Source organism: Electrophorus electricus, chromosome 22 (assembly GCF_041902795.1).
Source record: "Electrophorus electricus isolate QZ-2024a chromosome 22, ASM4190279v1, whole genome shotgun sequence".
NCBI lineage: Eukaryota > Metazoa > Chordata > Actinopteri > Gymnotiformes > Gymnotidae > Electrophorus > Electrophorus electricus.
The window spans coordinates 1,577,733-1,605,220 of record NC_137518.1 but is presented as its reverse complement, the minus strand read 5'-3'; the positions used below and the strand labels follow the sequence as shown (position 1 = coordinate 1,605,220).

The 27,488-nt window shown below is 43.9% G+C and overlaps 5 protein-coding genes across 25 annotated transcripts; 3 read left to right on the top strand and 2 right to left on the bottom strand.

The window, feature by feature from the left end:
- Window positions 1–113: 113 nt before the first annotated feature.
- On the top strand, window positions 114–4,702 carry sh2d5 (SH2 domain containing 5). Of its 5 annotated transcripts, none has more exons than XM_027024240.3 (10): window positions 114–275; window positions 1,105–1,194; window positions 1,371–1,451; window positions 1,572–1,646; window positions 1,727–1,873; window positions 1,973–2,176; window positions 2,495–2,675; window positions 3,013–3,118; window positions 3,538–3,694; window positions 3,872–4,702. In XM_027024240.3, exons 2-10 carry the CDS (start codon window positions 1,144–1,146, stop codon window positions 4,064–4,066), a joined length of 1,197 nt encoding a protein of 398 aa, XP_026880041.2. In that variant the 5' UTR covers window positions 114–275; window positions 1,105–1,143; the 3' UTR covers window positions 4,067–4,702. The 5 variants fall into 5 exon arrangements, with proteins under 5 accessions (XP_026880041.2, XP_026880033.2, XP_026880016.2 ...); XM_027024232.3 differs by having other exon boundaries at window positions 114–375; window positions 1,108–1,194; XM_027024215.3 differs by having other exon boundaries at window positions 114–375.
- On the top strand, window positions 4,592–12,400 carry kif17 (kinesin family member 17). Of its 10 annotated transcripts, none has more exons than XM_081705554.1 (15): window positions 4,592–4,731; window positions 5,455–5,742; window positions 6,064–6,210; window positions 6,576–6,677; window positions 6,759–6,948; window positions 7,107–7,559; window positions 8,109–8,209; window positions 8,398–8,554; window positions 8,660–8,718; window positions 8,840–8,958; window positions 9,244–9,472; window positions 9,831–10,089; window positions 10,429–10,511; window positions 11,288–11,414; window positions 11,724–12,399. In XM_081705554.1, exons 2-15 carry the CDS (start codon window positions 5,512–5,514, stop codon window positions 11,882–11,884), a joined length of 2,418 nt encoding a protein of 805 aa, XP_081561680.1. In that variant the 5' UTR covers window positions 4,592–4,731; window positions 5,455–5,511; the 3' UTR covers window positions 11,885–12,399. The 10 variants fall into 10 exon arrangements, with proteins under 10 accessions (XP_081561680.1, XP_026879912.2, XP_026879904.2 ...); XM_027024111.3 differs by lacking the exon at window positions 4,592–4,731 and adding an exon at window positions 4,910–5,000 and having other exon boundaries at window positions 10,432–10,511; window positions 11,724–12,400; XM_027024103.3 differs by lacking the exon at window positions 4,592–4,731 and adding an exon at window positions 4,910–5,000 and having other exon boundaries at window positions 11,727–12,400.
- Window positions 12,401–12,455: 55 nt separating this feature from the next.
- zgc:158258 (uncharacterized) lies at window positions 12,456–17,984 on the bottom strand. 3 transcript variants are annotated; one of them, XM_081705559.1, is made up of 5 exons: window positions 17,819–17,984; window positions 15,930–16,003; window positions 15,588–15,722; window positions 15,243–15,418; window positions 12,456–15,094 (listed from the first exon to the last, which is right to left on the bottom strand). In XM_081705559.1, exons 4-5 carry the CDS (start codon window positions 15,313–15,315, stop codon window positions 14,001–14,003), a joined length of 1,167 nt encoding a protein of 388 aa, XP_081561685.1. In that variant the 5' UTR covers window positions 15,316–15,418; window positions 15,588–15,722; window positions 15,930–16,003; window positions 17,819–17,984; the 3' UTR covers window positions 12,456–14,000. The 3 variants fall into 3 exon arrangements, with proteins under 3 accessions (XP_081561685.1, XP_081561684.1, XP_026881054.2); XM_081705558.1 differs by having other exon boundaries at window positions 12,457–15,094; window positions 15,184–15,418; XM_027025253.3 differs by lacking the exon at window positions 15,930–16,003 and having other exon boundaries at window positions 12,457–15,094; window positions 15,184–15,418.
- Window positions 17,985–18,196: 212 nt separating this feature from the next.
- yod1 (YOD1 deubiquitinase) lies at window positions 18,197–22,615 on the bottom strand. 6 transcript variants are annotated; one of them, XM_027024911.3, is made up of 3 exons: window positions 22,127–22,615; window positions 21,301–21,433; window positions 18,197–20,559 (listed from the first exon to the last, which is right to left on the bottom strand). In XM_027024911.3, exons 1-3 carry the CDS (start codon window positions 22,265–22,267, stop codon window positions 19,874–19,876), a joined length of 960 nt encoding a protein of 319 aa, XP_026880712.2. In that variant the 5' UTR covers window positions 22,268–22,615; the 3' UTR covers window positions 18,197–19,873. The 6 variants fall into 6 exon arrangements, with proteins under 6 accessions (XP_026880712.2, XP_026880721.2, XP_081561783.1 ...); XM_027024920.3 differs by having other exon boundaries at window positions 21,301–21,528; window positions 22,127–22,251; XM_081705657.1 differs by having other exon boundaries at window positions 21,301–21,528; window positions 22,012–22,248.
- Window positions 22,616–22,744: 129 nt separating this feature from the next.
- On the top strand, window positions 22,745–26,349 carry snrpe (small nuclear ribonucleoprotein polypeptide E). Its single transcript, XM_027024952.3, has 5 exons — window positions 22,745–22,940; window positions 23,282–23,308; window positions 23,677–23,739; window positions 25,972–26,050; window positions 26,133–26,349. The coding sequence occupies exons 1-5, from the start codon at window positions 22,887–22,889 to the stop codon at window positions 26,186–26,188; spliced, it is 279 nt and encodes a 92-aa protein (XP_026880753.1). The 5' UTR covers window positions 22,745–22,886; the 3' UTR covers window positions 26,189–26,349.
- Window positions 26,350–27,488: the final 1,139 nt, after the last annotated feature.

The following is a 27,488-nucleotide window of genomic DNA, read 5'->3' as shown; positions in this document are numbered from 1 at the left end:
GCCCCACAGAGGTGGAATTCGAACTCTTGGGAAACCTCCCCACCCAGCACCGGATCACCTATCATTCGTATGTGGGAAGTTCAGCCTGTCCTGGATCATTTGAGTCGGGGTGCATTACACTTAAAACTTGGCTTTAACGGACCGTCGCTTTGCTTCTCAGCAAAGAGCGTGCCCACGCTGACCCCGGGGTTGGGGTAAAGGTATGCGCGGGAGGAACGCGCTCGTGTTTTTACAGGCTGCTCTCGGCAGGTGAGGGGCGTGGTCACGACGATAAGGTGAGGCAGACCTGCGCGACGGGGTGTGCGTCTCCGGTTGGGGCTTCAAACGCCGTGTTGAATGGCCTGCTGGTCGCAGTGAGAGCTCGACTGATCGATTGTAAGTGGTGGTGTTTAGTTTAGTTTAGGTTGTTCTGTTGACGGTGAGACGCAGTTGGAAACTGCGCACATGTTCTGTTCCCCGAGCTCTGAAATGGGTCGGCAGGATAATTCCTGATGAATTTGTCAGGGAAATGATGTGGGCTAATCAGATGGCGCTTTACTCGTCGAAGAGAGTGAGCGTTTGGGATTCCTGCCCGAACTCGTCTGCAGTTCCGAAGCGTTGGCGGAGGAAGTCTATCTGAATAACCACAGTTGACGCCTAAAAACGCTTAAAACGGCGGCAGACAACATGCGTTTAATTGGAAGGTTACTTAAAGACTTTGCTCAAGTCTTGGTTTTTCCACTCTAACGTTTTATTTAAATGTTAAAAAGCAAAACTCGAGATTTCATGGTGTTTTGTACGGAATGATGTCTTATAGTGAAGTATAATATATAATAAACTATAATAAAAATACTTTAAAATATTTTAGCATAACAGTAGAAAATGAGTATACGGTTGCGGTAAACCATATTCAGTAGTTTATAACTGCGATTACTTGAGCTTTTGTTTCGGCTTCAGCTAAGAGCACTGTAGGCGATTTCAGGTGCGTTGAGGCTGTGAACTAAACCTCGCAGAATTCCTCCCGAGTTGGCGGAGCAACTTGATCTGTGAGCTTTCCTATTAAAACTCCTGCGGAGAGAGACGGAGACGAAGCAAGAAATGACTGTGCTCCTTACGTTTTGACAGTAGTTCCCAAGCCTCAAGCCAGCAGGTCAAACTAACAACATGGGCGAGACACCAGCCAGAGAGGATGGAACTGTCACGAGGTCTGCGGAGGTAGTTTCAAAATTCCAGTTTGTCACGCACAGATTTTTAGATTCCCTGTAGGCATATTTATTTTTGTTTTATTATTGTGTGCATGTGCATGCCTTTTAACAGTTTTGGAGTACTGTGACATTTCTCAGTGCTTTGCTAGAGACCTGAACAGTTATGGATTCTCTTATTTTCTGTAGTACGTTGGCTCATTTCCTGTTGATGACTGCTGTTTGGATGATCAGATGCAACAACTACACATGCAGCTGAAATCTCTGACGGTAATTGTGGTGTAACGGGCACACACATCCCTACACAATGAGCGTGTGTGTGTGTGTGTTCTGTTCAGTTGTGTGTGTGCGCGCGCCTTCGGTTACACTGTGTTCCACTGGTCTGTGCAGAACTCCAAACGAAGGCGATCCGTCTCCCTGAAGTTCTCCGTCAAAGGCGTGAAGGTGTACAACGAGGATGAGACGGTACGTTCTCTCGCCGCCATCGCAAACGGTTCCCTGCCCGCGATGGCCATCAGTGGTCCTAATGGCCTGTGTCTGTTCAGACTCTTCTGATGGCCCATGCCCTGCGCAGAGTCTCCCTCTCCATTGCTCGCCCCTCCGATGCCCAGTTCGCCTTTGTCGCCCACAACCCTGGAAGTCCCGACGCCCAACTCTACTGTCACCTCTTCAAGGCCCGGCATGCCAGAGCGGTACGTGAACACGTGACTAGGCCCCACATCTTTACCTGCTGGCTACTGTGAAATGTAATTGTGTGGCTTTTACATTTTTTACTTCACTCCCCATCCAAGGCCCAGTTCCTGAACCTGCTGCTATGCCGCTGCTTCCAGCTGTTTTATCTGGACAAACATCCGGAAGACGCGCAGGTGGACTCGTCCATGAGGAAGCCCACGTGCGCTCCTTCCCTACTCAACCACGGCTTCCCGCTCAGCGTCAGTGCCCTTGTGTCCTTTCGCCGGGCACCTAACCAGGGCTTGCTGCTCCCGGAGCCAAAGGTCAAAAACCTCTGCAAAAAAAAAAAAAAAAAAATACTTTGCTCTCTACAAAATACAACATGACTTCTTGAACTTGGCAAAACAACGCTGTCAATGAGTGTCCCAGTTCTGTGATTTAATGTTTTAAAAAATGCTGAGAAATGTTTGACCACTGACAGGCTTTGGACTCTCTCATCCATTCCAGCACCTTTTACTTAAAACAGCACTAAAATTTCTTAACTTAATGTTTTGTTTGTTTGTTTTTTTTCTGTGTTAGATGCATGGTTATGGGTTTGGTGATGCTTATAATTTTAAAATCTGATGGAACTTGTGATTCAGGTCCCTCCTCATCCCAGCACAGACGTCATTAGCGGTCCAGAGGACGTCTTCCCAATCTCACCTACGCTTGTACGTAAGAAGGCCATGAGAGACAAAGTGCTGCGTTCAGGGGCCTATCGCTCCTTCACCTGTACGCCATTAAAACAGCGCCACCTGCAGGACCGGCTGAACGCTCCACAAGGTGGGACGAGAGTTCAAAGAACTCTGTCAAAAGTGAAAGAATTCCTTAGGTAATGCAGCCTGGCTAGCTGACTGGCTATTCACTGGCACAACTGGTTGGTAACGGGCGATGGGGAGCCATTGGGATTCACGCATGTCATTTTGGTTTCATCACAGGTGTCTAATGCAGATGTTTTCCACTTGAATGCAGCACAGTACTTGCCAGTTTATTCACTTTTTTTTTTTCTCTTCACTTTTATTTGCCAAGTACAGAGCAGAACTGGAAAACAATAGCATTTGGCTAAATGAAACACTTTTAGACAGCTGATGAAGGAAGACTGTGTGTATGTGTGTGTCAGGCAAGGGGCCGGACAGTGTGCCAGCGTGCAGGGTGCGTGCCCCAAGCTTGGCCGAAACCGAAGAAGCACTGGCTCACGCCGTGTGGAGCTGGACTGGCATCTCTAGGTGAAGCATCTGCACAAATTTGTATTAACCAAAAATCAAATGTAATTTAGACAAGGTTCAGGCAAGGTTCATCGTGGCTGTATTTCTATAATGGTTTTTATTCTATTCTGCAACACCTGGATTACATGCCAGGTTATGATGATATTCAGTCAATAAAATCAGACTAAAAAATACATTTATGAGGTTTATAAGTATCAGAATGGAAAGGAAGTGGTCAGATCAGTGACTTCACTATGCACTTGGAGTGGTCCTATTCTGGTTCTGTAAGTTCCTTCCTTCCAACACACCTGTGATGCCTATGAAAGTGCTGTCTTCACACTATAACCCTCGCAGAATTGTGTAGGTTGCTTGAGTTTGTGGAAGAATGATTTCTTCAATGGTTGTGAATGCACTTGAGAATCCATATTTTGATGTTGCAGTGACAGCAGCTCTTCGCTACTTGCCGAGGATGTTCTGGGCTCCTACCTGCTGTGTCCACACCCCGAGAAGCCCAACGTCGGGTCTCTTCTTATACGCTTCCCCTCGGGTCTGGTCACTTTGGCTGTTAAAACCTGCAAAGGAAAATGTTTCCTTGAGGTGAGCTAGCATTTCACTTTCAACCTGTGTGTGTGTGTGTGTGTGTGTGTGTGTGTGTGTGTGTGTGTGTGTGTGTGTGTGTGTGTGTGTGTGTGTGTGTGTGTGTGTGTGTGTACATGCATGTTTTCAGCTTGTATCCATGTGGTGGTCCTACTTTCTTGTCCCTTGTTTTGACAGAAGTGCCACATCAAGTTTGAGAGCCTCGCTGCGTTAATTGAGCACTACACAGAGTTCCGAGGGGAGCTGCAGTGCTCACTGAGCTGTGCTCGAGTCAATCACTGCTATGAATGGGATGAGACTATGAACAGGGACCAGAGGTTGCACTTGCCCCAGAGGAGCAAGCAAAACCCCAAAAATCAATGCTGGGTTTAAATCATTTTAAATGTTTTACACAGGTGTTTTTTTTTTTGGTTTTTTTTTTGTCGTCACCCCCCCCCCCCCCCTTAGACTCTTGACTAAAAGGGGGCCTCTTTCACTTTCCTTTCTGCTTGCACGTTTGACATTTTATCCAGCACCTTTGTTTAAACACTAATGTTCTGTCTTTTGTCCACTGAAAGCACTTGGAGCACAAAGGTGGTTTTGTGGGTTAGTTGTTTCCCCTCAGTAATCAAACCGCCTTTTCTTTTTAAACTAAACAATCCCCTGTTGGAGTTTTACTGACTGGCAGTCTAGTTATATTTGTGGGTTTTTTTGTTTTTTTTATGAAGGTCTGACATCAGACCTTTTTAAGTAGCATTGTTGCCTATAGATACTGTCATGACATGTTCCTAGTCTGTTCTGCAGAATGAATTCGCACGTCAGGGATTCAAACACTGTCTACACAAGTCTGTGCAAGTTTCTTGGAGGTGTCAAACTGTAAAGAACCACAATATGATCTGCTCTATTCAAATTTGATTTTTACAGCTTGATGTATGAGCTATTTAAACCTTTAGTAGCTTCCTTTTTTTTTTTTACTACCACCTCCAGGGCTTTTATGTGCAAATTACAGAAGCACTTTAACAAATGGAGTTCTGTATTTTTCTGTTCACCATCACAAGGTAATCTACTTTTTATATAAATTATTTGAAAGCGTACCTTGTCTGGTCCTCTTTTTTTTGGTCTTAAGACGGTGTTTTGATTAGTAGTGTTTCGGTTTGTAACCGGTTTAGATGTAGACGTTTACTTTAGTCGAGGTGAAGTTGCACTTTTGGGGGCGCTATACCTGAGAGCGGCGACAAAACGGCCACCCGAGCAAGCCGTGTTTTAGGTTGCCAAGCAACGGAAAAGGCCATGGCCCCTGACGCTGTGGCGATGAGTGAGGTGATGAGTGAGTTTAACCTTTTTATAACATCTTAACCTGGGAATACCTTAATGGAAATGAAGGAGGACGGCTAGTGTAAGGTTCCTGTGGTGTACCTGTTCTTTAGCGAGAAAAATGAAACTAGAACTTAAAGGCTAGCGAGCTCTCATCAACTTGAATAAATGTTATAAACCAGCTTCTAGTACTCACCTAGCAGACGCGAACTAACTTATGGACAAAAGGATGATGCCTACAACATTAACACAGCAGATTATTTATTTAGTTAGTTAGTTAGTTAGTTAGTTATTTAGGTATTTATTTAACGGTTCCGTTTTTCTTAACATAGAAAACGCGACCATCAGAAGTCCTATGCGAGGCAGTTCACTCTCGAGCGTGGTATTTTAATTAGGTTCCCTCCTCGCAGTTAAACATGTGCATTAAACTCTCTGAATGAAATTCTATCAATTTGATGTCATTACAGATAAACCCGAGATGCAATTTACAAGCAGCGTGAACTGAGCGTTTCTGAGCTCCTAAGATGGCTTCTGAGTCAGTGAGGGTGGTTGTGAGGTGCCGGCCTCTAAATGACCGAGAGAAGGCTCTTAACTGTAAGATGGTGGTATCGGTCGATACCAGCCGCTGCCAGTGTTTCATTCAGAAACCAGGAACCACTGAGGAGCCCCCAAAACAGTTTACATTTGATGGGACTTACTTCATCAGTCACCACACTGAGGAGATGTACAACGAGATCGCATATCCCTTGGTTGAGGTATGCCATGTGGTTCTTCGATAGGAAACGGACCCCTTCGGTGACCATGAACCTAATTATTTGACTACTAGCACACACACACACACACACACACCTTATCTGAAACAGAATACTGCAGCACAGATAGTAATCTGACCTAGAAGAGATAGGATCATGTATTTGCTATAATGTGGGATCAAGATAAAAATGACATGACAGCAATACCCACGTGTTCACAGTGGAGGAACAAGTCCAGCAGGCTGTGATGCCATGGCCCTTATGGAAGTGTAGTGAAAAATGCTTCATTAATTCAACTTTTTTTGGTTACTTCTTTAACAATAGGGGGTAACCGAGGGATACAATGGGACAATCTTTGCTTATGGACAAACCGGCAGTGGCAAGTCATTTACCATGCAGGGTGTGGTGGACCCCCCATCTCAGAAAGGGGTCATACCAAGAGCTTTTGATCACGTTTTCGAGACCATCCAGGTAAGACTCCTCAGACTGATGAGGATGACTGAAGTGCTATCATATCTTCTCTCTAGTTCTTTTTATTGTACTGCTTGTTGGGGGATGCATGAAAGCCACATGACTGCTTGGACGCAGCTCCTAATCCCAGTGCTGGAGACCTCCATGCATGTATACACCTTTCTGAGGTTATGATGGGCCCGGTCATTACCTGAGGAGATGGAGCTGGCATCTCAGAGCTGGAATAAAAATACAGGAGGGATACATGTGTACACAATCGGATTCTGTTACAGTGGGGAGTCTAATCACAATATAGTTTCCGTGCATCAAATGATAATGAGTATAGCACAGATATAGCAGCTTAAGTAATGGTTTGTGTGTTACAGTGTGCAGAAAACGCCAAGTTCCTTGTGCGGGCCTCATACCTTGAAATCTACAGGGAAGAAATCAGGGACCTTCTGGGGAGAGACACCAAACAGAAGCTGGAGGTATGTTGCCAGCTGTTGTTTGAAGAAATTAGTTTCTAGGGGGTTCTAACATGCACGTGTGTGTTTATGTATGTGGAACAGCTGAAGGAGCACCCAGAGCGGGGCATCTACGTGCGAGACCTCTCTATGCACACTGTGCACAGCGTGGGGGAATGTGAGCGGGTCATGGAGCTGGGCTGGAAGAATCGCTCCGTTGGATACACACTTATGAACAAAGACTCCTCGCGCTCCCATTCTATATTCACTATCTACCTGGAGATCTTCAACACAGGTGTGGAATTGATATCTATCTCCCTCCCTTAAGAAAACGTTTCCCGTTTGCAATGTTTGGATCTTGAAATGTGACTATGATCAACGTTGGTTTGCTTTTGGTCGGACCATCAGTGAGAAATTCATGAACGTTTGTCTTCAAAAAACAAAACAAAACAGATGCGGATGGCGAAGACCACTTACGAGCCGGTAAGCTCAACCTCGTTGACCTCGCCGGAAGCGAGCGTCAGTCCAAGACTGGTGCCACGGGCGACCGGCTTCAGGAAGCCACCAAGATCAACCTGTCGCTGTCCGCCCTGGGTAACGTCATCTCAGCGCTGGTGGACGGCCGGTCCAGGCACATTCCGTACCGCGACTCGAAGCTGACGCGGCTGCTGCAGGACTCGCTGGGCGGCAACACGCGCACGCTCATGGTGGCCTGCCTCTCTCCCGCCGACAACAACTACGAGGAGAGTCTGAGCACGCTGCGCTACGCCAACCGCGCCAAAAGCATCCGGAACGTCCCGCGCATCAACGAGGACCCGAAGGACGCGCTCCTGCGCGAGTACCGGGAGGAGATCAGACAGCTGCGAGCGCTCATCTCGGGCCAGCTGGGCTCCACCGGCATCAACTGTAAGAGCCACCAAAAAGGAACCTGCTGTTCTTACCCTGCTCACTGTCTCTAAACTTGCTAGCTGACAAATCCTAACTCTACGAGGTAAGGCCTCAGCAAAGTTATTTTTGTGCTATTCAAGATTCAAATAACAGTTTCAAGCAAACTGCTAAGATAGCTAGCAAGACTAATCATGAACGAGATCCGGCGGGGATCTGGCAGCATCGGAGAGGCCGTGGACATAAGTTAGCCGTTTTGAATTAGTGTGGCCTTGTCACCAGGTCCAAGGACTTGAGCTGTTCAAGGTAGCGTGAATGTACGCATTCTTGCCTGCAGCATGGACTAAAAGGTCAAAATTAGCATGGAGAAAAATAAAAACCACCAGCGGACTTTTACACAAACGTTCGTATGTTTACGTTTAAAGGCACCGTAGAACAGTGCGCTCATGCTGTTAATGACATGGGTTACATTGGCTAATTAGCATGTTTGGTGGAATTAAATATTTTTTCTTCATGTTTATTCTAAAGGAGGGCAAGTACAAGACAAATGCTTCTTTTATGCACCGTCAGCTCTTATAGCAGGTCACCAGCCCGAGGGGACTCCAGCTAACGGGCCCAGGCCTCAGAGCAACACCGCGGATGTCGACGCTGAGAAGGAGAAGATTAAACGGGTGGGTGGGAGAATGAAACGTAGAAGACGCTCTCACTACTAGCTAAACAATGTCTACTTATCACTCTCCATTATACTCTATCATTATATATCCTCAGAGCAGGAGTAGCTCAGGTTTGGACTAAACTCCTCTCACAGCACCAGGCTCTGGCAGACGTTGGCGGTTTGTCCATTTTTGTCTCTGTGCAGGAGTATGAGGAGAAGCTGGCTAGGGTGCAGGTGGAGTTCAGTGCAGAGCAGGAGTCCCGAGCTAAGCTTCAGGAGGACATTGCAGCCTTGAGGGCATCCTACGAGACCAAGCTGTCCAGTCTGGAGAGGCCCCGTGCCAGCCGGGCAGACAAGACTGGTAGCGTTACATAGTGGCACATGCTGCTACAGCACAGTCCTTTTGAACGACCAGTGATGAGGTTCTCCGTGTGTGATGTTCAGTGCCACTGACCTGTGTTTATAGTAGAGCAGTTCTGTGGGGCCTCAGCAGAGCCTGCAGACATCACACAGGACATGTTCAAGGTAGGAAGAAACATTTTCTCACTTCTTAGCCGGACATGTTTAAAGACTCGTCTGTAAACAGATGAGGGATTTTAGGGAAAGGCGTCACCACTCTGTTAAACGCGCACAACATTTCTCACAGGAGAGTGAAGGGTCTCTGGACGACAGCATCGCCGGAGGACATGGGAAGGAGCGTTCTGTGTCCGACACTGTAGTTGTTGCTACTCCAGCTCCAGTCGACCAGACACATGTTTTGGAGAGGTGAGGCAGCTCATACAGGAGCACAGGGTCATCTCTCAGAGAAACAACCTGTGATGAAATAGTGTCAATCTGTCTCAATATTGCCCAACACAGACTTAAATAAGATAGATCCATGCTAAAAAAAAAAAAAAAAAGTATACCTTTTTGTAAAAATGACAAATCTAGTTTCGAAATTAAAAAATAATCTTGCCCTCGGCAATTGCTCAAATTGTTGTCCGTTATGGTGATGATAGCGAAGGCAGCTGAGTGGTGGTGATGATCAGGAATGTTTGATTGCTCCCGCAGACTCCAGCAGCTGGAGCAGGAGTTCGTGGGTGGTGAGCAGGCTCGGAATGAGGAGTTGAGGAAGCGTCGCAGGCAGAGGAAGACTCTGGCCAGCCAGAGGAAGAAGCAGCTCGTTGAGGCCCTGAGCCATGCGAGTGACGACGGCGAGAGTGTGCTGCTCAACGTCTACGATTCCATCCAGGAGGAGGTCCACGCTAAGAGCAGACTTCTGGAGAGCACGCAGGGAAAGGTGGCCTTTCGGCACTGGATCGTGTGCGTGGCTTGTGTGTGCACGCATGTGTGCCTGTGTTCAGTCAATCTTGAGGCACTACCCAGAAATCCTTGCTTTGCTAACAATGAATAAAAACAAATTGAGTAGCATGATTAGCATGATCTTATTCACATAATAGTATCTTAGTTTTGTTTAGTGATCATTTAAACTTTGTAAACAGTGGAGATACCCATTCTGTCCTTATTACGTCTGACCTCAGCTTGGCTAGCCAAAACCTTTATAATCATGTGTTGGAGACAAATTCAGATAAGAATTGTCCCAGTCCCGGTTTGAGTCGAGCGCTTTTCCTTCATGCGGCACAACCGCCGTGTGCCAGCTGAAAGCTGCCCGGCTGGAGATCCGCGACCTGCAGGCAGAATTTGAGGCTGAGCGGGACGACTACCTGGTCACCATCAGGCGTCTGGAGCAGGACACGCAGCTCCTGCAGGGCATCGTCGAGCGCATGGCGCCTCTGATGCGCAGGGACTGCAACTACAGCAACCCGGATCGTGTGCGCAAGGAGGCCGTGTGGGACGAGGAGGGCGGTGTGTGGAGGCTGCCCGCGGTGCTGGTGCAGAAGACGGCGCTCCCTGCAGGTGAGAAAGGTACCTCAGTCCACTCCAAATGGAGACAAGTCCCCTCTCCTGCCAAAACGAGACCTGCAGATGTGAATGAAGGTAGTAGGTATTGCTGTTATCTTTGAAATAAAATTAAGAGGGTTTCTTTGTTTTTCTCGTTTTTAAAACAAAAAACAAAACGAGTTAAACAGGCATAACAATGCAAGTCTTTTGGTTTTTATGTATCTGTTTGGAGAGTGTTGGTGTGAGACAGCTTCTCATCTTGGCTGTTTTAGTGACATATTAGTGATGTGTGGGTGTGTGGTTTTTGGCTATAAGTTAGTTATGTCAGCGGGGGCGGGTGGTTCTTCTTCTTAGCAGTGCCTCCTGCAGCAGTGAACAGCACCTCCAGACCCACAGCACGCACAAACTCGGCCTCAGACTCATCGGAGCTCTTCACGGTACTAAGACTCTCACAACCAAATACAGTCCAAACATCCAGATCCATTTACACAAAGACGCAGTGACAACGTCCTTCTGGTTAATTATCAGTATGTGTAAGGTTTTAGTGAAGGTGATGTGTGATCTAGGTCAGATTAGCTATTTGTGCCACAGTATTCTGTTTCAGATCAGGTGTGGGAAAATAGTCAAATAATTAGCTTCATGGTCACAGGGGGTCTGATTCCTATCGAAGAACCACATGGGAAAAGTTACCTCAACCAGGGGATATGCGATCTCGTTGTACATCTGCTCAGTGTGGTGACTGATGAAGTACGTTCCATCAAATGTATACTGTTCTGGGGGCTCTTCAGTGGTTCCTGATACCACCATCTTACAGTTAAGAGCCTTCTCTCTGTCATTTAGAGGCCGGCACCTCACAACCACCCTCACTGACTCAGAAGCCATCTTGGCAGCGCAGAAATGCTCAGAATGTTACAGATCATTTACTTCTACCTTGTGACCACCAGAGGTTTACACTTCCAGCATTTTGCAGGCACCTAAAAGATGGAGTATGAGATAGGAGATAAGTCGAGTGCCTAGACATTGTTTGAACGGCTTTCGAAAAACCGAGTTGGCCGTCTGTTTGAGAACAGTGAGGGACCGTGCTGTTTGGACAGGCAGTGGAGGTTCGTTCCAGCACCCAGATGCTAGTACAGGAAGGAGGCGTGTCTGCCCTGTGTCGTCCAGAGCTCTAAATCACAGACTCGCACGCAACTACAGTATGTTGCCTGTGCAGGAGGAGGAGGAGGAAGATCGCTATAAGGAGATGCTGGACCGCAGTGACAGTGAAAACATTGCCAGTAACTACTTCCGGGTGAAGAGGCCCATCCAGCTTTTGGCGGGAGAGTCCAAGAAGAGCCTTGGTAAGAGCAGATTCTTCCAGTAGCTCTGCTGAGCGGAAGTCCATGTGCACACGTGAAGGTGACGGGGAGAGAGCAGGTCCTTGTGCACACGTGAGGGTGATGGGAAGAGAGTATGCTTGTTCATTATTACCCCTTCAGCTTCGTAGCTGTGATTGTCATTGCATAGAAACCTATAAAGTTTGTAAAAGATAACTTGCAGAAATATAGCTCTAACATTTTTGTAATCAGCAGTGCACGACAGTGCAGAGACTAGTTTTTGACAGCGGAGTTCTCACACAAGATCAGCTTCACATGGCTCTTCTGCTGCAGCAGGGACCGCACCGCCTCGCCGGACCAGTGGCAGCGCCAGCTCCGGAACGGAGGCCCTCCTCCCACGCCCCTTTCGCCTGGAATCCCTCGGAATCCTGCCCATCACTGTCAAGGCCAGGAGAAAGAGGAGCAAAGCACACGTACCCTGTGATGGCACCTGACCAATGGCATGTCGGTTTGTCAAGGCTGTCTGTATGTGACGTTCCTTTTGTGCACCTTCTAATGTTAGACCTGCAGAACAAAATTTCCTGCTGCTCTTAAGGAACTATTTTCTATGAAAGTGAAAACGTAAGTTTTAAATGTCTAGTTAAAGTCTGCAAAAAAATTTTCTTGCAGAGTTTTAGCAGACAAGAACAGTGCTCTACAAAAAATTTATTTTTATATGCATTTTAGTGATATACTGTTTATCTGATGACTGATCTCAGTCCTTTATTATTTGAATATAACTTTGAGTCACTTTAACTTCGTCAGCTGATGAATACAATAAGTAACACTATAATACATGACAAGACATTATTTAATAGTTCCTAATATCAGTGCCCACATATTACCATAGACTTGCACTGGAGTTATCCTACCATGGATAGTGAGTGGATATCTGAGGACTTCAGTGGATTGATTGTACTTTAATTCCTACAGCTGATCAGATCTGTAATAAAGGCATGTATTTTTTCACAATTAAATATAAAGTATAACAAAGTCCAGTGTTTTTAGTAATACATTTATTGTACACTCATGTTGGTGAATTTCCACATCCAGAGACAAAAAACGCATCATTAAGGGAACAAATCTCGAGCAAACTCAGAAAGCCGTCAAACCGTTTAAATGATGGCACATCAAAGCAACAGAGGGTTTGAGCTACATAAGAAGGAAAGTTCCCTGACTAATTCTGTGGTATACAACTACTTAATATTTCAATCGTTAAAAAATAAACACTTAATTGTGGCAATCCAGTTAAAAGAAAAATCTTTTAACATTTCATCATTTTAACATTTTTTAAACATGCTTCCAAAGTATAATTCACTGATAAGTTTACCTCAATCAGGTTTGCCAGGTCATAAAATGGGACCGCAATTGCTTTTAGAACCTATAATAAAGTCTGTCTAACACAAGGCAATATTTTCTAGATAACATTTGTGCTATTATCCCCGTCTCATGTAATCTAATTCTTTATTGTTCCCCTGAACCGATGGCACAAAGTGATGCATCACTAATCTTCAAACAGTTGTTTCCCAGAGGAACATTGCATTCTTTATTTATAGATCACTTAATATGCAGAGTTCCTTTGATCTTCACAAATGACTTGACACAGTTCTGTTTTAGGTGTGGCAACACAGCTAAATTCAAAGCTGACAGAGTGTATATAAATACACGTCCAGAGAAGATTCTAGAGTGTACTTTAGTAAGAGATGTAGAGATATTCAACATTGTAGTAAAGTACACAGACACTTTGCTGCACAGCTGATGAAGGACCTCTGTCCCAGATGTTATGTTTCTCTGGAAACTGTACGTTACTACAATGTTGAATCTCTCTCTCTCTCTCACATATATAGCAAAGGTCTGGGCTCATACATACAACCTAGTCATATTAGTGCACTTATAACCAGAATGAGGGCAATGTTGTAGGCTAACAATGAAGTTTGAAAAGTTTGTCACGCCCCGAAAACCCATACTGAGGTTAATGTGTGACGAATATGAGAGGCAGCATAATGTAAACAATGGCCTTTTGTGCGAGTCTTGTCAGGTGTGGGTCACCACGTGAGATAATCCGTCAATGCACCCAATGGTACGTACGCTCTCATCCACTTAGTGGGTTAGATGAGCAGACTGAGTGATGGGTGATCTGTCAAAGTGGAGCGTGAACCAAAAGATATCCAGGGTTTATCAGGGATCATCAGGGACAGGAATGATCACTGAGCCCAACAGACTGTAGTGTTGTTTATGTGGGGACACAGGTGTCATGCTAGTTATGAAGTGAATGCATAAATGGATTTGTTTCTCTCAAACACTCTGAATAATTCATAGTGTTTAATTTTGAGACATTTAGCTGAAAGATGCTGCAAAAAGTAATAAAAAAGAAAAAGCAAAAAACAGCAGAGAAAATATTTTCAAAAAAATGCACCAATGAAATCTAATCAGATATCAAAATGATATTTAGTCAGTCTTAACATTATACATGATATTTAGATGGTCCATCACAACACCTTTATTTATTGGTAAAACGGACAGCTTTGGTTCGGTTCCTCAGCTCTTTGAGTGAAGCACGATGAGCAACATTCAGCTCTTCAGCAAGCCCAGCTTCTTAAGGGCCTCCCGTCGTTCGTCTGCCATGCTAGGCATCGGCACACTCGAACCCGAAGCATGAGAGAGTTTATAGGGTGCTGGAGAAGTAGCAGACCACTGCCCTGATACTTGGGCTTTGTCAGGAGATGAAGGGGTTATGCCTCCGCTGGAACCTGCTTGACAGTTGGACATATCGCTCTCCAGTCCCATCTGGGACCTCTCCAGGGTAGAAGCCTTACCCACCCCAGGCTTGGTGTAGTAGGGCTGCAAGGGGGCCGTTGATAGGTCAGAAACGGAGCGTTGGCGGAGAACGTTGCTGCCCTGGCTCGGCTGGCCGGCCAGTTCTTGGTTCCCGGCAGAAAAACTAGGAGAAAGTGGCCTGCTCCTAGACAACTCTGGATGGGAGCTCCAGCTTTGAGTAGCATGACTGTCTTCTTTGATGGATGCTTTCAGTTCAGATTCTGTCTCTTTCAGCAGACCCAATTTGAATAAAGCCTCCAGCCTCGCTTTGTCTGGTTTCATCATTCCTCTGCTCCCAGGAGATGTCAATAAGGAATGGATATTGGACTCTGCATTTGGGCTGATGGTTCCCTTGTGACTGAAGACAGCTATGTGCGAAGGTATGTTTCTGGGTTTGGGGGCCACGGCTGGTGGACTGGACTTGCTGCTCCGGGCTTCAGGAGTTCCTCTACTACCTGAATTTTGCTTCTCAGATTCATGTTTTTTTACCATAGACACACACTTGGGTAGCTGCACCACACACTCGTTGGACAGAGACACACACTTTGACTGAACCTGTAGTTCTTGGCCTCTCTCACTGCCGTCTTTAATGGGGACTGCTGGAGGAAGCACTGCTACGTTCCCTTCTGATGGAACGTGAATGCCACCCTGGCATGGCTTGTCACTCTTATATGCAGTCTCCAGTTTGGGTGGCAGTTTCTTTTGGGAAGCAGCTGTTCCTGGTTTGGGAGGAATATAAGCACCGCTGTTGGCCAGGACCAAAGGTGTAGAAACCAGGTAATTCAGAATTTCATTGTGCTTAGCACTACCGATCATCCCTGGTTCATCAGAGTAGTGCTCTGGTACATCTGAAAGAGGAAACGTTTACTCACCTTATATCGTAATGACTGCTAAGTGCATGTTCTATGTTAAAGACTAAACAGAAAATGACTTTTACCTTTGTGCTTGCTTCGGTCCATGGAAGCAGAAAGATTAGCTATTTTAGTGGCTACATACCCAGGAGGGGGAAAATTTTCAGCTCCATCATTGGATGTGTTTCCAGGAGCGGGAAAACTTTTGGCTCCGTCATTGGATTGACTACTGTCCTCCATATCTAAGGACTGAATCGTCTCTTCCAAGAACATAAGACAAGCCTTCTCTTCTGCTGAAAGATCCTGCAGGCCATCATTACTCTGCAGTCGTTAAAAATCACAGGAAGATACACGTCATGCGTTATATTACAGCAAAGAGATTTCTTATGCCAGAACACTGGCTACAAATATATGAGGAGTGAGTAAACTAATCTGAGATTGCAATGCGTTGTGGGTAGAATGTGTCCACAACGAAAGAGCTGAAACTGACCGTTATGTCACAGCTCTCGCCACTGTCCATCTCTTTGGTGGTCTCTATGGTAACGCCATCTGGACAAGTGTCACTTTTTGGCATTGTGAATTAAACGTAGTTTAGCTTTATTGTCAACCTCTGCTGATCCTTGAACTGTACAAAGAAAGCATATCTCTATTATATACCAATACACAAAAAAGTCCATGTGAAATTTTACGCAATCAGTACAAACTCTTATACTGTATACTCTCATTGATTTGTGAATCAAAAGTGAGACCAGTTTGTTATTAAGGTTACATATTGTTTTTAGGTCAGTCCAAAAGTTCAGAGGGTATCAGAGTTCAGTTTGCAATATATTACCTGATAGTGTAGCAATCAGGTGGCTTGGATTGTAATACACACTGCCCTAAGGTCTTTGGATGGGAACGACATGGCTGAAAGATACCGTGAATTATTATTGAGTTTAAAGCTATGCAGATCTTTAAGTCCTGACAAACAAGACACTCTCACTGTGGCATAGATGTTTTGAGAGTATTAAACACAATTTGACCTGTCTTTAAGTACCTCTGACAAGCATTTGAGGTACTCTCCATGATAACTGTTGATGAGAAAAGACAAGTCTTGAGTATGCAAGAGGAATGTAAAATTGTGAATCGCTCATTTAGAAGATCCAGGCTTCTATGTGTAGGTGTGCATGCAACTCTACATGGAGTATACAGGAGATATGAAACAGGGAGAATCTGAACAGTGTGCAGGACCTTTATTCTACATTGTTATTTTAAGACTTTTACACATTTAACTGTGAAAATTATGATCAGGACCAGAAAATAAACCTTCAAGATCAGTAAACGTGCCTCCGCTAGTCAGTGAAGTAACTACTAAAATGAAGGCATTACCTTGTAATGCCAAAAAAAAAAAAGGTTCCCAAAGACAGAACTGGCCCCAAAAGTTTCACACATTCCAGCAGTGTCATCGCCACAGTGACAGTCCCACATATTTGACTATGACGTGTTTGAAGATAAGATTAATTTTCTTGTTGCTATAGGGCAGCTTTGCTTGGGGTCATGCAAATTTAAAGGGGGGCCTACAGATTCTCATGTGCAGACATGAGTAGTCAACACTAAAGGAAAATATTCACATTGCAGTCCAATGTGAAAAGCCGAAATAATAGCCTTTGTTGCAAGTTTGCTGAATTTTTTTGCTCCTAACTCGTCACTGATTTTTTTTTCCCTTGCACCTTGATTAGATGTCCTAAACATCCCACTTAACGACCATCATTTTATATATGCAGCAAACAAGATATTACGTTTATGATCATGTGATCTCCCAGTTATGTTTAGTCTGTAATAAAGCATTATCATTTTAATGTTATGCTATTTCCGTTGAACTCAAACGTGCAACTCAACCTTGCCAGAGTAGTGTTTTAAAAAGCATTTATGCATTTATGTTGGCTGTTTCCTTACAGTTTATCACTTTGTTTTTTTGCCATTACCCCCAACCCAGTTGACAAATTCTTTCCAGTGAAATGTGCAAAAGAGAAAAAGTGGATCTCTCATCAAGGGTTGTGTGTTAAAAACTACTTTGGTGTCCTCTCAAGCTTGGCAAGAGACAGGTGGCCTAATTTGCCCCAGCACTAGGAAAAGACTAAAAAAAAAAGCTACTGAAGACAACAGCTGGACATATCAGAATAAAGTACATGAATGTTATTTCAAAGTGATTTTTGCTTAAATGTCGTAATCTTCAATTAGCCTTTATCTCGTTTTGACAACTTAACACGAATGACTTTTACTGTCTTGAGACCAAGCTGATGGTCATATCCATGTTCACAGCACCTCTCTGATCTGATTAATAGTATTTTTCTTAATTATGATAATATAATAGAATCCTGTTTAGTGCAAAGAATATCACTGCATCGCTATTGCCAATCTAAGATAAACAACGCTGGACAATTCTCATCATCGCTGATCTGTGACTACTTCAAGTAACCTGTTATTGAGCCAGTGAGTATTGTTGGAGAAATTATTCCCAACGTCCCCGATTCCACCATTAAGGGAATTTAGTTACTGTGGGATTTTCCCCACACGTATATAAAACCGTGTAGTGCCATCAACAGGGCATTTAAAGTTCCTTAAGTTTTGGGTTAAAATAGTTTCGCTCCTCGTTAGGCAACACTCAACTGCTACATGTCGCACTTTCAACAGACCACCTGTTTGACATAGGCCAACGTATAAAGATGAACATAAACTTACCTGTACTATAAAGTACTACAGGTAATCCAGTGTTTGGGTAACATACAGATTGCCGAGTGCGAGCCGTCCACTTTCACGGGTAGAAGGTGGAACTCCGCGACAGGTGTGATATTACCGGCCAGGTACGATAGTCCAACCTGGGCCAATGATGTCTGTCATCAGCCGAGAGGCGCGTAAACCCTTTACGCTTCTGTCCGGGGCGTGTTGCGGTTTTGGACGTGAACCAAAGTCGTTTTATTGAGCAATAGACATCGATAGCACGCAACAAAGGCCGGGCGCTGTTGAATGAAGTCTGTTTCTGTCGGAGTTACGTTCTCCTTCCTGACACACGAAGATAGCAGACCGCTGACTGCAACAAAAGTCAAAGAGGCTCACGAGTCAAGCCACAGCTTTAATCATCTTTAATTGAATAGTTACTAAAAGGTTCTTTAGACATTGCTTTAATCCATGTGAATGGATAACGATTGTGTTTAACCATATATAATTTATTACAGGAATCTGATAGCACCGCATGGTAAATACTGGCCGTAATTGATGAATAAACGGCTATTTATCAAATGTCACTTCTGCGAATTGACTGTTTGCGTTAGTCAATGACCAGAACCCCATCGGAAGTAATTAATCTTATCGCTGTTCTCTTGAACATGTTGCAGCAAACAAGAGAATGTCTCAATCTGACCTTTATTTCTGGTTTAACCATTATAGCATGCTGTTTCTCACACCCAGTTACTTTTTTACCTTTACTCACTAATTAAGTTTAAATCTCACATTAATAGCATGGAAATTAGTAGATCTTAACGCTTTCAAATCTGGCCAACAAACTCTATGACATGAACATATTTCCTTTGGCCTCACAGTGGTACTATATATAGTAAAATCATAAAATAACTTACAAAGCATTGGATTGTATGGACAGTACCAGACTGCAAATGTATTGAGTTGTCATGGTATTCTTCATCAGTAGAACTATACATTCTGTACATTTTATGTGTAGTTTAACCAGGCATATTAGTTACTGCACTAAGCTAAGACATTAAAAGACATTTGCCCCAGTGTTTCAAAACATTAAAAAAGGTCTAATATGACAATTCTCTACTGAAGGAACAAAAAAAAGTTACCACCACTGTCGTGATCACGCATCTTTACATAAACATTCATAGCCACTTGAGAGAACTTTGCATAAAAGGTGTTTGCATGGCCAGATGTTTAAAAAACAAACAAACAAAAACAAACAACAACAAAAAAAAAGTTCCATTAATATAAGAAATTGCTATGCAATTTCATGTATGCACCAGTCAACAATCAGCACCATTTGTTGTCCTCTACAAACAAGCCACGCTCTTGGAAGTCAAACTAGCACTACAACCAAAGCTTATCAAATACTTAAAATGTGAAGCTGCCAATTCCAAAAACCAAAATGCAGCCCATCAAATTTCTCATCGCTGATCTCTGTGACTCCTTCAAGTAACCTGTTATCGAGCCAGTGAGTATTGTTGGTGAAATTATTCCCAACGTCCCCGATTGCCCCATTAAGGGAATTTAGTTACTGTGGGAATTTCCCCACATGTATACATGTGTAATGCCATCAACAGTACTGAAAATGTGCAGTGTTACTTTAAAAATGGGGATCACACAAATGCAATGATGCTATGTGCAATGCAAGTGTTAAGTTTTTTTAAAAGGAATCATTTCACAAGGCATTTAAAGTTCTTTAAGTTTTGGTTTGAATACAGTCTCGCTCCTCATTAGGCAACACACAACTGCTACATGTAAAAAAAAATAAAAAGTTACAATACTACGCTGATATAAATGACATTTAATTTAATGCTTAAACCTCAAAAATGTCAAGACCCAGTGTTGACCAAAGTAGTTAATACTGAAAAGGTGGTGGGGGTTAGGATAACATGTGAGGTAGAGAACCGCAGAACCGCAACAAGCTGAGGACACCGCCGTGATATAGTGAGTGGGGGGGACGACGACACACATGCTGAGATGGCAGTGAGGCGAGGCAACGTACTGGTGGTCCAAATGACAGGTGGGAGCGAGAATGAGCCGCTACACCTCACCGAAGTTGGTGTGGCCCGTCTCCTTGGCATGCTCCCTGGCCTCCTTCTGTCCCACCAGGCCAGTCTGGCACACCATGCAGCGCAGGGCAAAGCGGTTCACGTCCGTGTACTGCCGCTTGCGCCTCGCCTCGTCGGCCAACTCCAGAGCCTCTGCCAGGATCACGTCGTCCGCCGTAGAGAAGACAGTCTGAGGCGGTGCGTCCGAGCCGGGAGCCGCTCTCTGCAGCGGGTCGTAGTGGATGCCGTCGTAGATGAGCAGCACGCGCTTGTGGTAACCGGCGTCCTCGCCGAAACGGTCCACACGTACCGTCTGCGTGTCCACTACGCAGATCTCGCACTGATAGAACTTGGAGAGGATGGACACCTCGATGGCGCCGCCCCAGGTGTCATCGCGGCAGATCCAGTTGCAGTACTCCTCGTTGGTTTTGCCCAGCACTGCCTCCGAGTACGCGGCCGGGTTGCTGGCCACAATCTGAGCGATTAGCGTGCGCATCTCGGCAGCGCAAGCTGGGTCATACACACCCCCCTCCACCACGTAGTTCACACTGGTGAAAAGGCAGGAGTTGTCCGCTGGCACCACGCGGCGCTCCAGCCGAGGGGCGGGGCCTTTCAACACAGCAGCATTACTCTGGGATTTCGGCTTGTTCTTCTCCTCCTCTACAATCAGAGTGTCTCCTGTCGGAATGGTTAAAAACAGTGGGCATGGCAAACAGAGGGAAGCGTGATTGAAGACAGGTTTTATGCCTGTGGCATAGCTGGATATGTATGCCCAGTAACTGCATGCTACTGAGAGATCTGCCAAGTATATGTTAGCAAGTAACATTTTAATCGATCCAGTGATTATCCAGATTATATTTGTGGAACATGAATATGACCAAACTACTAGCAGGAGATGGATAACCACTACCCAGATGTATAACGTCTCTAACACGCACATAAGCAGCAGCCATTCACTAATGTAGTAAATCCAATTTAACAGGAACTAAAATGTGTTTTTAACCAATATATATATAGTAACTTTTTTTCCTTATTCATTCAAATTTCAAGACAGATTTTACATTTAAAAAGTAGTTCCTGTGATTCAAAAGATTTTCAAAGTAATGAAGACTATACACTATAAACCAGTTTAGCCATGTGGGCATAACTGAATAACGTACAGTAGTCATCTCCTCAGGTTACTTCCATATTTAGTTTCTTAACATAATGATGACAGTACTCTCTCTCTTACATTAACACACACGGCCTATACATCACTGGTGTCACTAGGTGAGGGACTGGTATTCCGCCAGTACTAATTAACATACCCAAACTAAGTCTTATGGGTCTGTTTTCTGGTCACTAATTATGACAATGGGTATCCTGATCTGGTAATCCACTCAGATTAGCCACAAACCATCTGCCAACACAAGATCTCACCTGATTGTATAGGATAGTCTTTCAGAGAGGCATCTCCATTGCGGAGGTCCAGACTAGATGGTGGGTAACCCACCATAATCTTCTGCACATCACATGGTATTCCTGTGAGCTGCTCGACCTTGTCTTTGAGCTCCTGGACACAGGACTGGTGCGTTAGGCCTTGCATCAGATGCGTCCCATTCTTAGCCTTGCACCGCAAGCGTAGCATCCTTAACACGTTCAGCTCTGCTGCGGGACAAACAGAAGAGCCTTGTGCACATTACTCTGGGACAGCCATTCAGGTTAGGCAGCTAGGTTAGCAGGATACCCAACCGCATGTGTTAGTTAGTTTACTGCTGCAGACATTCTACTGAACTACAAGCAACGGTTTTATTTCACTCAGGAATGCATGAAGGAATGAATGAATGCTGTACGATTCGTCTTTAAGTAGGCCACAAGCTTATAGCTAATAATGTTAGCTAGCTAGCTAGTTAAACTTGAAACATTAGCTAGCTAATAACAACATTCCAGACAGGTATCTTACTTAGCTAAGTGATAAAACGGCTCTCACTTGCACAACGATATTAGCCAGCCAGGTAAATACACAGTTTTATTGCATTAGTATGAGATCTTTACTACAACACTGCAGTTCACGAGTCACACGGCACACAACCTAGTAAGCGTCTACAAGGTAGCTAAGATAGCTAATTATCTTCGCTAGTGAAAACTTACATTTAACTGTTGCCATCCCGTTAGTTTTTGTCAGAGAAAACCCAGATGATAACGTTACCACAGTTATCTTTTAATTAACAGTTTTGAGTAGGCTAAAACTGGTTGAAATGCTCACCTCTGAGCGTCTTTTTGGACAACAGAACCGACACCCGGACCAACACCCGACATGCGTGTGTGTCCCAATGCTGCTTATGTCGTCAGTGTCTGCACGACCAGTAACGTCGTTCCTGAACTGGTTTCTTTGACTCCACAGCATTTCCACAGGGGTGGAAAGCTCAGGGCAAAAGTGCTCCAACCAACCCCAGTCTGAAAATGTGTTAAATCACGTAATATGGAAGTGTGTTATTAAAGGATACTTTGCTGAATGGGATTATTTCAATAAACACACTGTATGAAAAGTTTTTGAACGTTGAATCCAAACGTTCAACATTTGCGCCGGTTTCGACCGCATTGCCACTGCCGTCTGATGTTGTGTTACTTGTTCTGTTTGTCTGTGTGTTTACCACAAGAAGGCGACGTAAACCGTCGTGATGGAGACGCTGCAGTTCTCCTCCCAGACGCCGGCGGCGCTGCAGTTCTCCCCCCAGACGCCGGCCGCGCTGCAGTTTTCCTCCCATACGCCGGCGGCGCTGCAGTTCTCCTCCCCGACGCGGGCGGCGCTGCAGTTCTCCTCCCAGACGCCGGCGGCGCTGCAGTTCTTCTCCCAGACGCCGGCGGCGCTGCCGGCGCAACAAGTCCTTAGACGTACGTCATTCTTTTTCCCCGCTCATGCGGCCATTGTCGCCTTAACAACGTGAGCGTTTCGTTATCGCGCCGTTTCTCCTCTCGGACAAAGTCATTTCTCTTCAAGGTGTCCTTGCTACAGATTTAAGACGATGGCGTACAGAGGACAAGGTCAAAAGGTGCAGAAGGTTATGGTGCAGCCCATCGTATCCTTTCACACGGTCACGGCCGGTTAGTGAGCTAGCAGGTTAGCCTGTTAGCTTAGCTCCCTCTACACCCGTAAGATCTGATCGTCGTCCTGCTGGATAAACAGAGCTCCAACTGCGCTGTTGGCGACTTTTCAACAGCATTTCTTGCTAGTTTGTACTTTGTGATCTGCTTACAGATAACTGAGAGTGGGGAGAGTGTTTGTAATTGTCGCCAGGTCTCTGAGTTAGCCGGTTAATGGAGTTCAGGACTGACGCTAGGTTGGTAAGGTCTGTTGGACAGCGAAGCTTTGACTCTTTAGCTTCATTTGATCGTTTCTGTCCTTGACTTGCGTTTACAGAATCTTATTTTCAGATATCTGCAGAATGTAAGTACACTTTGGATTTTACAGTTCAGATTGTCCTTTGGATGTGATATTGCCACTTTCAAGTTGTTAGTCCCAGGGGGGCTTTGTACTATAATCGTTGTTTTACTTTAACCAATAACTTCAGATATAAATAATATAAAGTGTTATATATGTTGTGAGTACATTTGTCCAGTGTTGTTTGCAACTGGCAATATTGTGAATTGTATCTTTCACCATGTCATATGGAAACATTAAGTAATCTCCTTTGTTTTATTAAACCTACAGTTCATATAATATAGTTCATATATTATATAATGTGGAAGGTTTTAGTAACTTATGGTTATTTTTCTGTTTGAACTCTTGGTACATGTCTTTTCATCTATTTGCAGCGTTCTCGTATCCAGGTGTGGCTATACGAACAGGTCAACATGCGGATAGAGGGCTGTATTATTGTGAGTGAACATTTTCAGTCCTTGTTTGTATCGTCCATTAGAACACTGCTCTGTAGCTTTGCGTTTAACCACTTAGAATTTGGCACAATAAGTACCTCCACTTGCACACATAGCCTATGGGATTTTCCAGTGCTCCAGTGAATAGGACTATCTTTATATAATTTACTTTTCTCAAGATTGTATCTGCACCTTGATGCCTGTTTTCTTACTTTAATGTGGGCAGGTAATCTGATGGAGAAAGCTATTGAGGTTTAGTCTTTTAATTGCACAAGTGTCATTCACATCTTGTTAATTAATAGATAGTATCTCACACCTTATATATAATGCTTATTCATGAAAATTATTTGTAAGGGTAACAGGACATCTGTGGAAACACCCCCCCCCCACACACACACACACACACACACACACACACCCACACCTTCTTAAATCTCTAGTGTCTGCTGGTGGTTAGAAAACAACCAATTTCACTACAGTGATGTTCCTTAAAGGTCAGAGCCCCAGGGGTCAAAAGAACATGTCCCATAGTTTAGTCATGTTTTATCATATAACAGCTGCTATAGTAAGAAACGGAGATAACCAGTCAGGCATTCGTTTGTTCCATTTCTGATGGAAAGCCATAACCAGCTAGCTGCCACAGAACTTCAGTGCAGTTCTGATTGGTGTCAATAACAGTGGAACCGACAGAAGTATTTTAATTCATATGATTTTTAATATTGTTAATGTGGCAAGATTGTTGGATGATGGTGATATAATCAGGAATGGGTTGGTGTTCATTTACATGAGAACTGTCCATACTAATAAATAAGAAGTATGTTTCATCGCAACCATATGTAAAAGTCCCAGAGTTCTATATTTTATAACTTGCATATACATACATCTTGTATATAGATGTAACACAGCATAGTCAGTGGTAGCTCAGTGGTTAAGGTACTAGACTTGTAATCAGCAGGTTGCTGTTTCAAGCCCCACCACTGCCAAGTTGCCACTGTTGGGCCCCTGAGCAAGACCCTTAACCCTCAATTGCTCAAGTTGGGTTCAGTCATAATTGTTATTCGCTTTGGATAAAAACGTAAATGTAAATTTAAGAGGGGATGCATTTCCTAGCAGACGGCCTTCCATAAAATGCATCCCCTTGTAAGTTTCCTGTAGCTGATCCAAGTTCAAATTGTTTTAGCAATATACACTTGGGACCATTTTGTTTCAAGTTTCAAGTTTGGTTTATTCGTCACATACATAGTCATACACAGTATAACTGTGTTTCCTGCATAGTATAGTATAACTCTTTAGTACAGTATAACTCTTGTGTTTCCTGCATAGATTTCATGGTTGTAATACCAATGTTTTAAATTTAAATTTAAGAGCGGATGCGTTTCTTCTCAGATGGTCTGCCATAAAAAAAACATCCCATTGTAACTTTCACTCTTGATCCAAGCTCAAAATAATTTGTCATAAAAAACTATTTTAGAACTGGCGTCAGAACGCGTCTGACATTGCTAGGTACTTGTACTGTGGTCTCAGAAAAACATGCTGTACTGCCAGAAAAATTCTTGACAAGAAAATGTGTTAACTTTGAAAGTACTTTTCCAAAATTGAAAGAATTACTACATTAGCGACATTTCTCCTTGACAAGCATGTAAACACAGTCTGTATAATGTGTTGAAATGTTTGGGTGACAGACTTCCTATAAAGAAAGTTGAGATGGTGCGTGGATCACTGCTGACTACATTTACTTGTGAAGATTTCAGTCTAAATAACTTTATTCCTATGACTGTTTTGTATGCATCCTAAACAGCAAAAAAATTTTACAGTAGATTTATTGACAAGAAGTTTCATTTGATGGTACATTTTCCAGAAGATATGAAAGACTTCTAGAAATATCTGCATGTTGTGCGTGTTGTTTCTTGTTTTTTTAAATGTGGCAGCCAGGTGCTGTCTTCTACATTAAAACACGAGGAGAAAAACCTCTGCAGTCTACTCGTAATGACAGAACAGTAGTTGAAAGCCCTTCCTGTTATTCTGACAAACGTTGTCATTTGTTCAATCATTTTGAACATGTATTGCATAATTATTTACATTTTTAAATTTTATTATTTTTTCCCCTTTCACCACTTATATTTCTTTTGCTGCTTGGTGTGAAGTTAATGACCATGCAGAGAAAGGATGTCTGCTTCAGACTGGGAACAGTCACTCACCTCTGCTGTGATGTTGGGTTGTTGCCCCTGACTACAGGGTTTTGACGAGTACATGAACTTGGTTCTGGATGATGCCGAGGAAGTTCACATGAAGACGAAGAACAGAAAACCTCTGGGTAAGTAGCGTTTCAAGCACTCTAATAAAGAAATGTCTTCCTGATGGAAAACCTGTATTAATAATTTTCTTTTTCTTTTCAGGGAGGATCATGTTAAAAGGAGATAACATCACACTGCTACAGAGTGTGTCAAATTAACGATTTGGACAGAGTGGAGGAATGTTGGGCTGCGCTGTATGCTTTTTGGGGGGGGGGGAGCTGTTTTGTTTCTTGGGGTTTTTTTTTTTTTTTGGATAGAAAATTTGTCATAAGTGATCTATTTGTACCCAAACAAAATTAAAGAATGTTTTGTTTGTTTACTTCATGCTGGTCTTTATTTAGTTGATGTGAGTTTTTAACAGCAACTGTTTTATCACCAGAGTTTGTAAGGATTCCCCCCCCCCCCCTTTTTGTGTGCAAAAGCTTTCAGGGTACTGACATGTGTAGTAGGTTTTAGTTTGAATGTTACATTGATATTAAATTGAACAACATTTTTAAGTCCTCACCTGAGCCTGCTATTCCTGTTTGGGGAAGGTTCTCCGTGGAGAACACTTGTAGTGACTCCTCACCGGAGGCCTTGGCCCTTGAGCTTGAGTCTCCTACATGGCATCTGTAGTAGCTGTTCCCAGGAATATGTTCTTCTGGACGGAGATCTCAGATGTTGCTCCTGGGAGCTCCTGGAGCCATCCCCCCCAACTCCGATTACCATAGCAACCACTGATGCCTTCAACTTCCACATCTTTTCTAGTTCTTCACTCAGCCTTTGGTTTCTCAAGCTTTTCGTGTTCCTTGTTCCTGGTGTTGCCATCACTTGCAATTGCTACATCTATTGCTACAGACTTCCTCTGCTGTTTATCCACCACTACTATGTCCAGAGGGTTAGCCATTAACATTTTTTTCTGTCTTGAAGTCCCACAGGATCAGTCATTCCTCGCCACCTCTCGGGGTGTATCTCACTTTGACCTTCCAGGCTGTTTCTGAACACTACGGCCAGCCACTTGGTTATGGCGTTCCGTGTACGCACTGCCTTCTAGAGTCTTACACGCCACTATTCCTATGTCTGCAAGTTTTTGTTGATAAAGGCAATTTACAGGTGGACTCTTCTTTCAAGATGTAAACCCTATCAAACCCTATGCTTTGAGGTTCACAATAACATTGCAAGTTGTAGTTAAGAGAATTTGGTGCATTGTGCCCTAGCCTGCTGTGTAGTCAATGCCAAAATTAGTGAGACTAGACCAGAATTTTACAAAATTTGTAATCTGTATATGCTGGAGCAGGCTTACCTTGGACTGTATCTCAAAGCAGGATGCCCAGGTATAAGGGCACTAAAATGCATAATACTGTTCATGTTCCAGAGGAGAGGACTCCAGGTTTTTGTTCACGACAGTTATTGGGCTAATTGAAATGTTGCTTTGTGAACTCTTCCCTTGGAGCCTTTAACTGATGTAACTACCTGAGT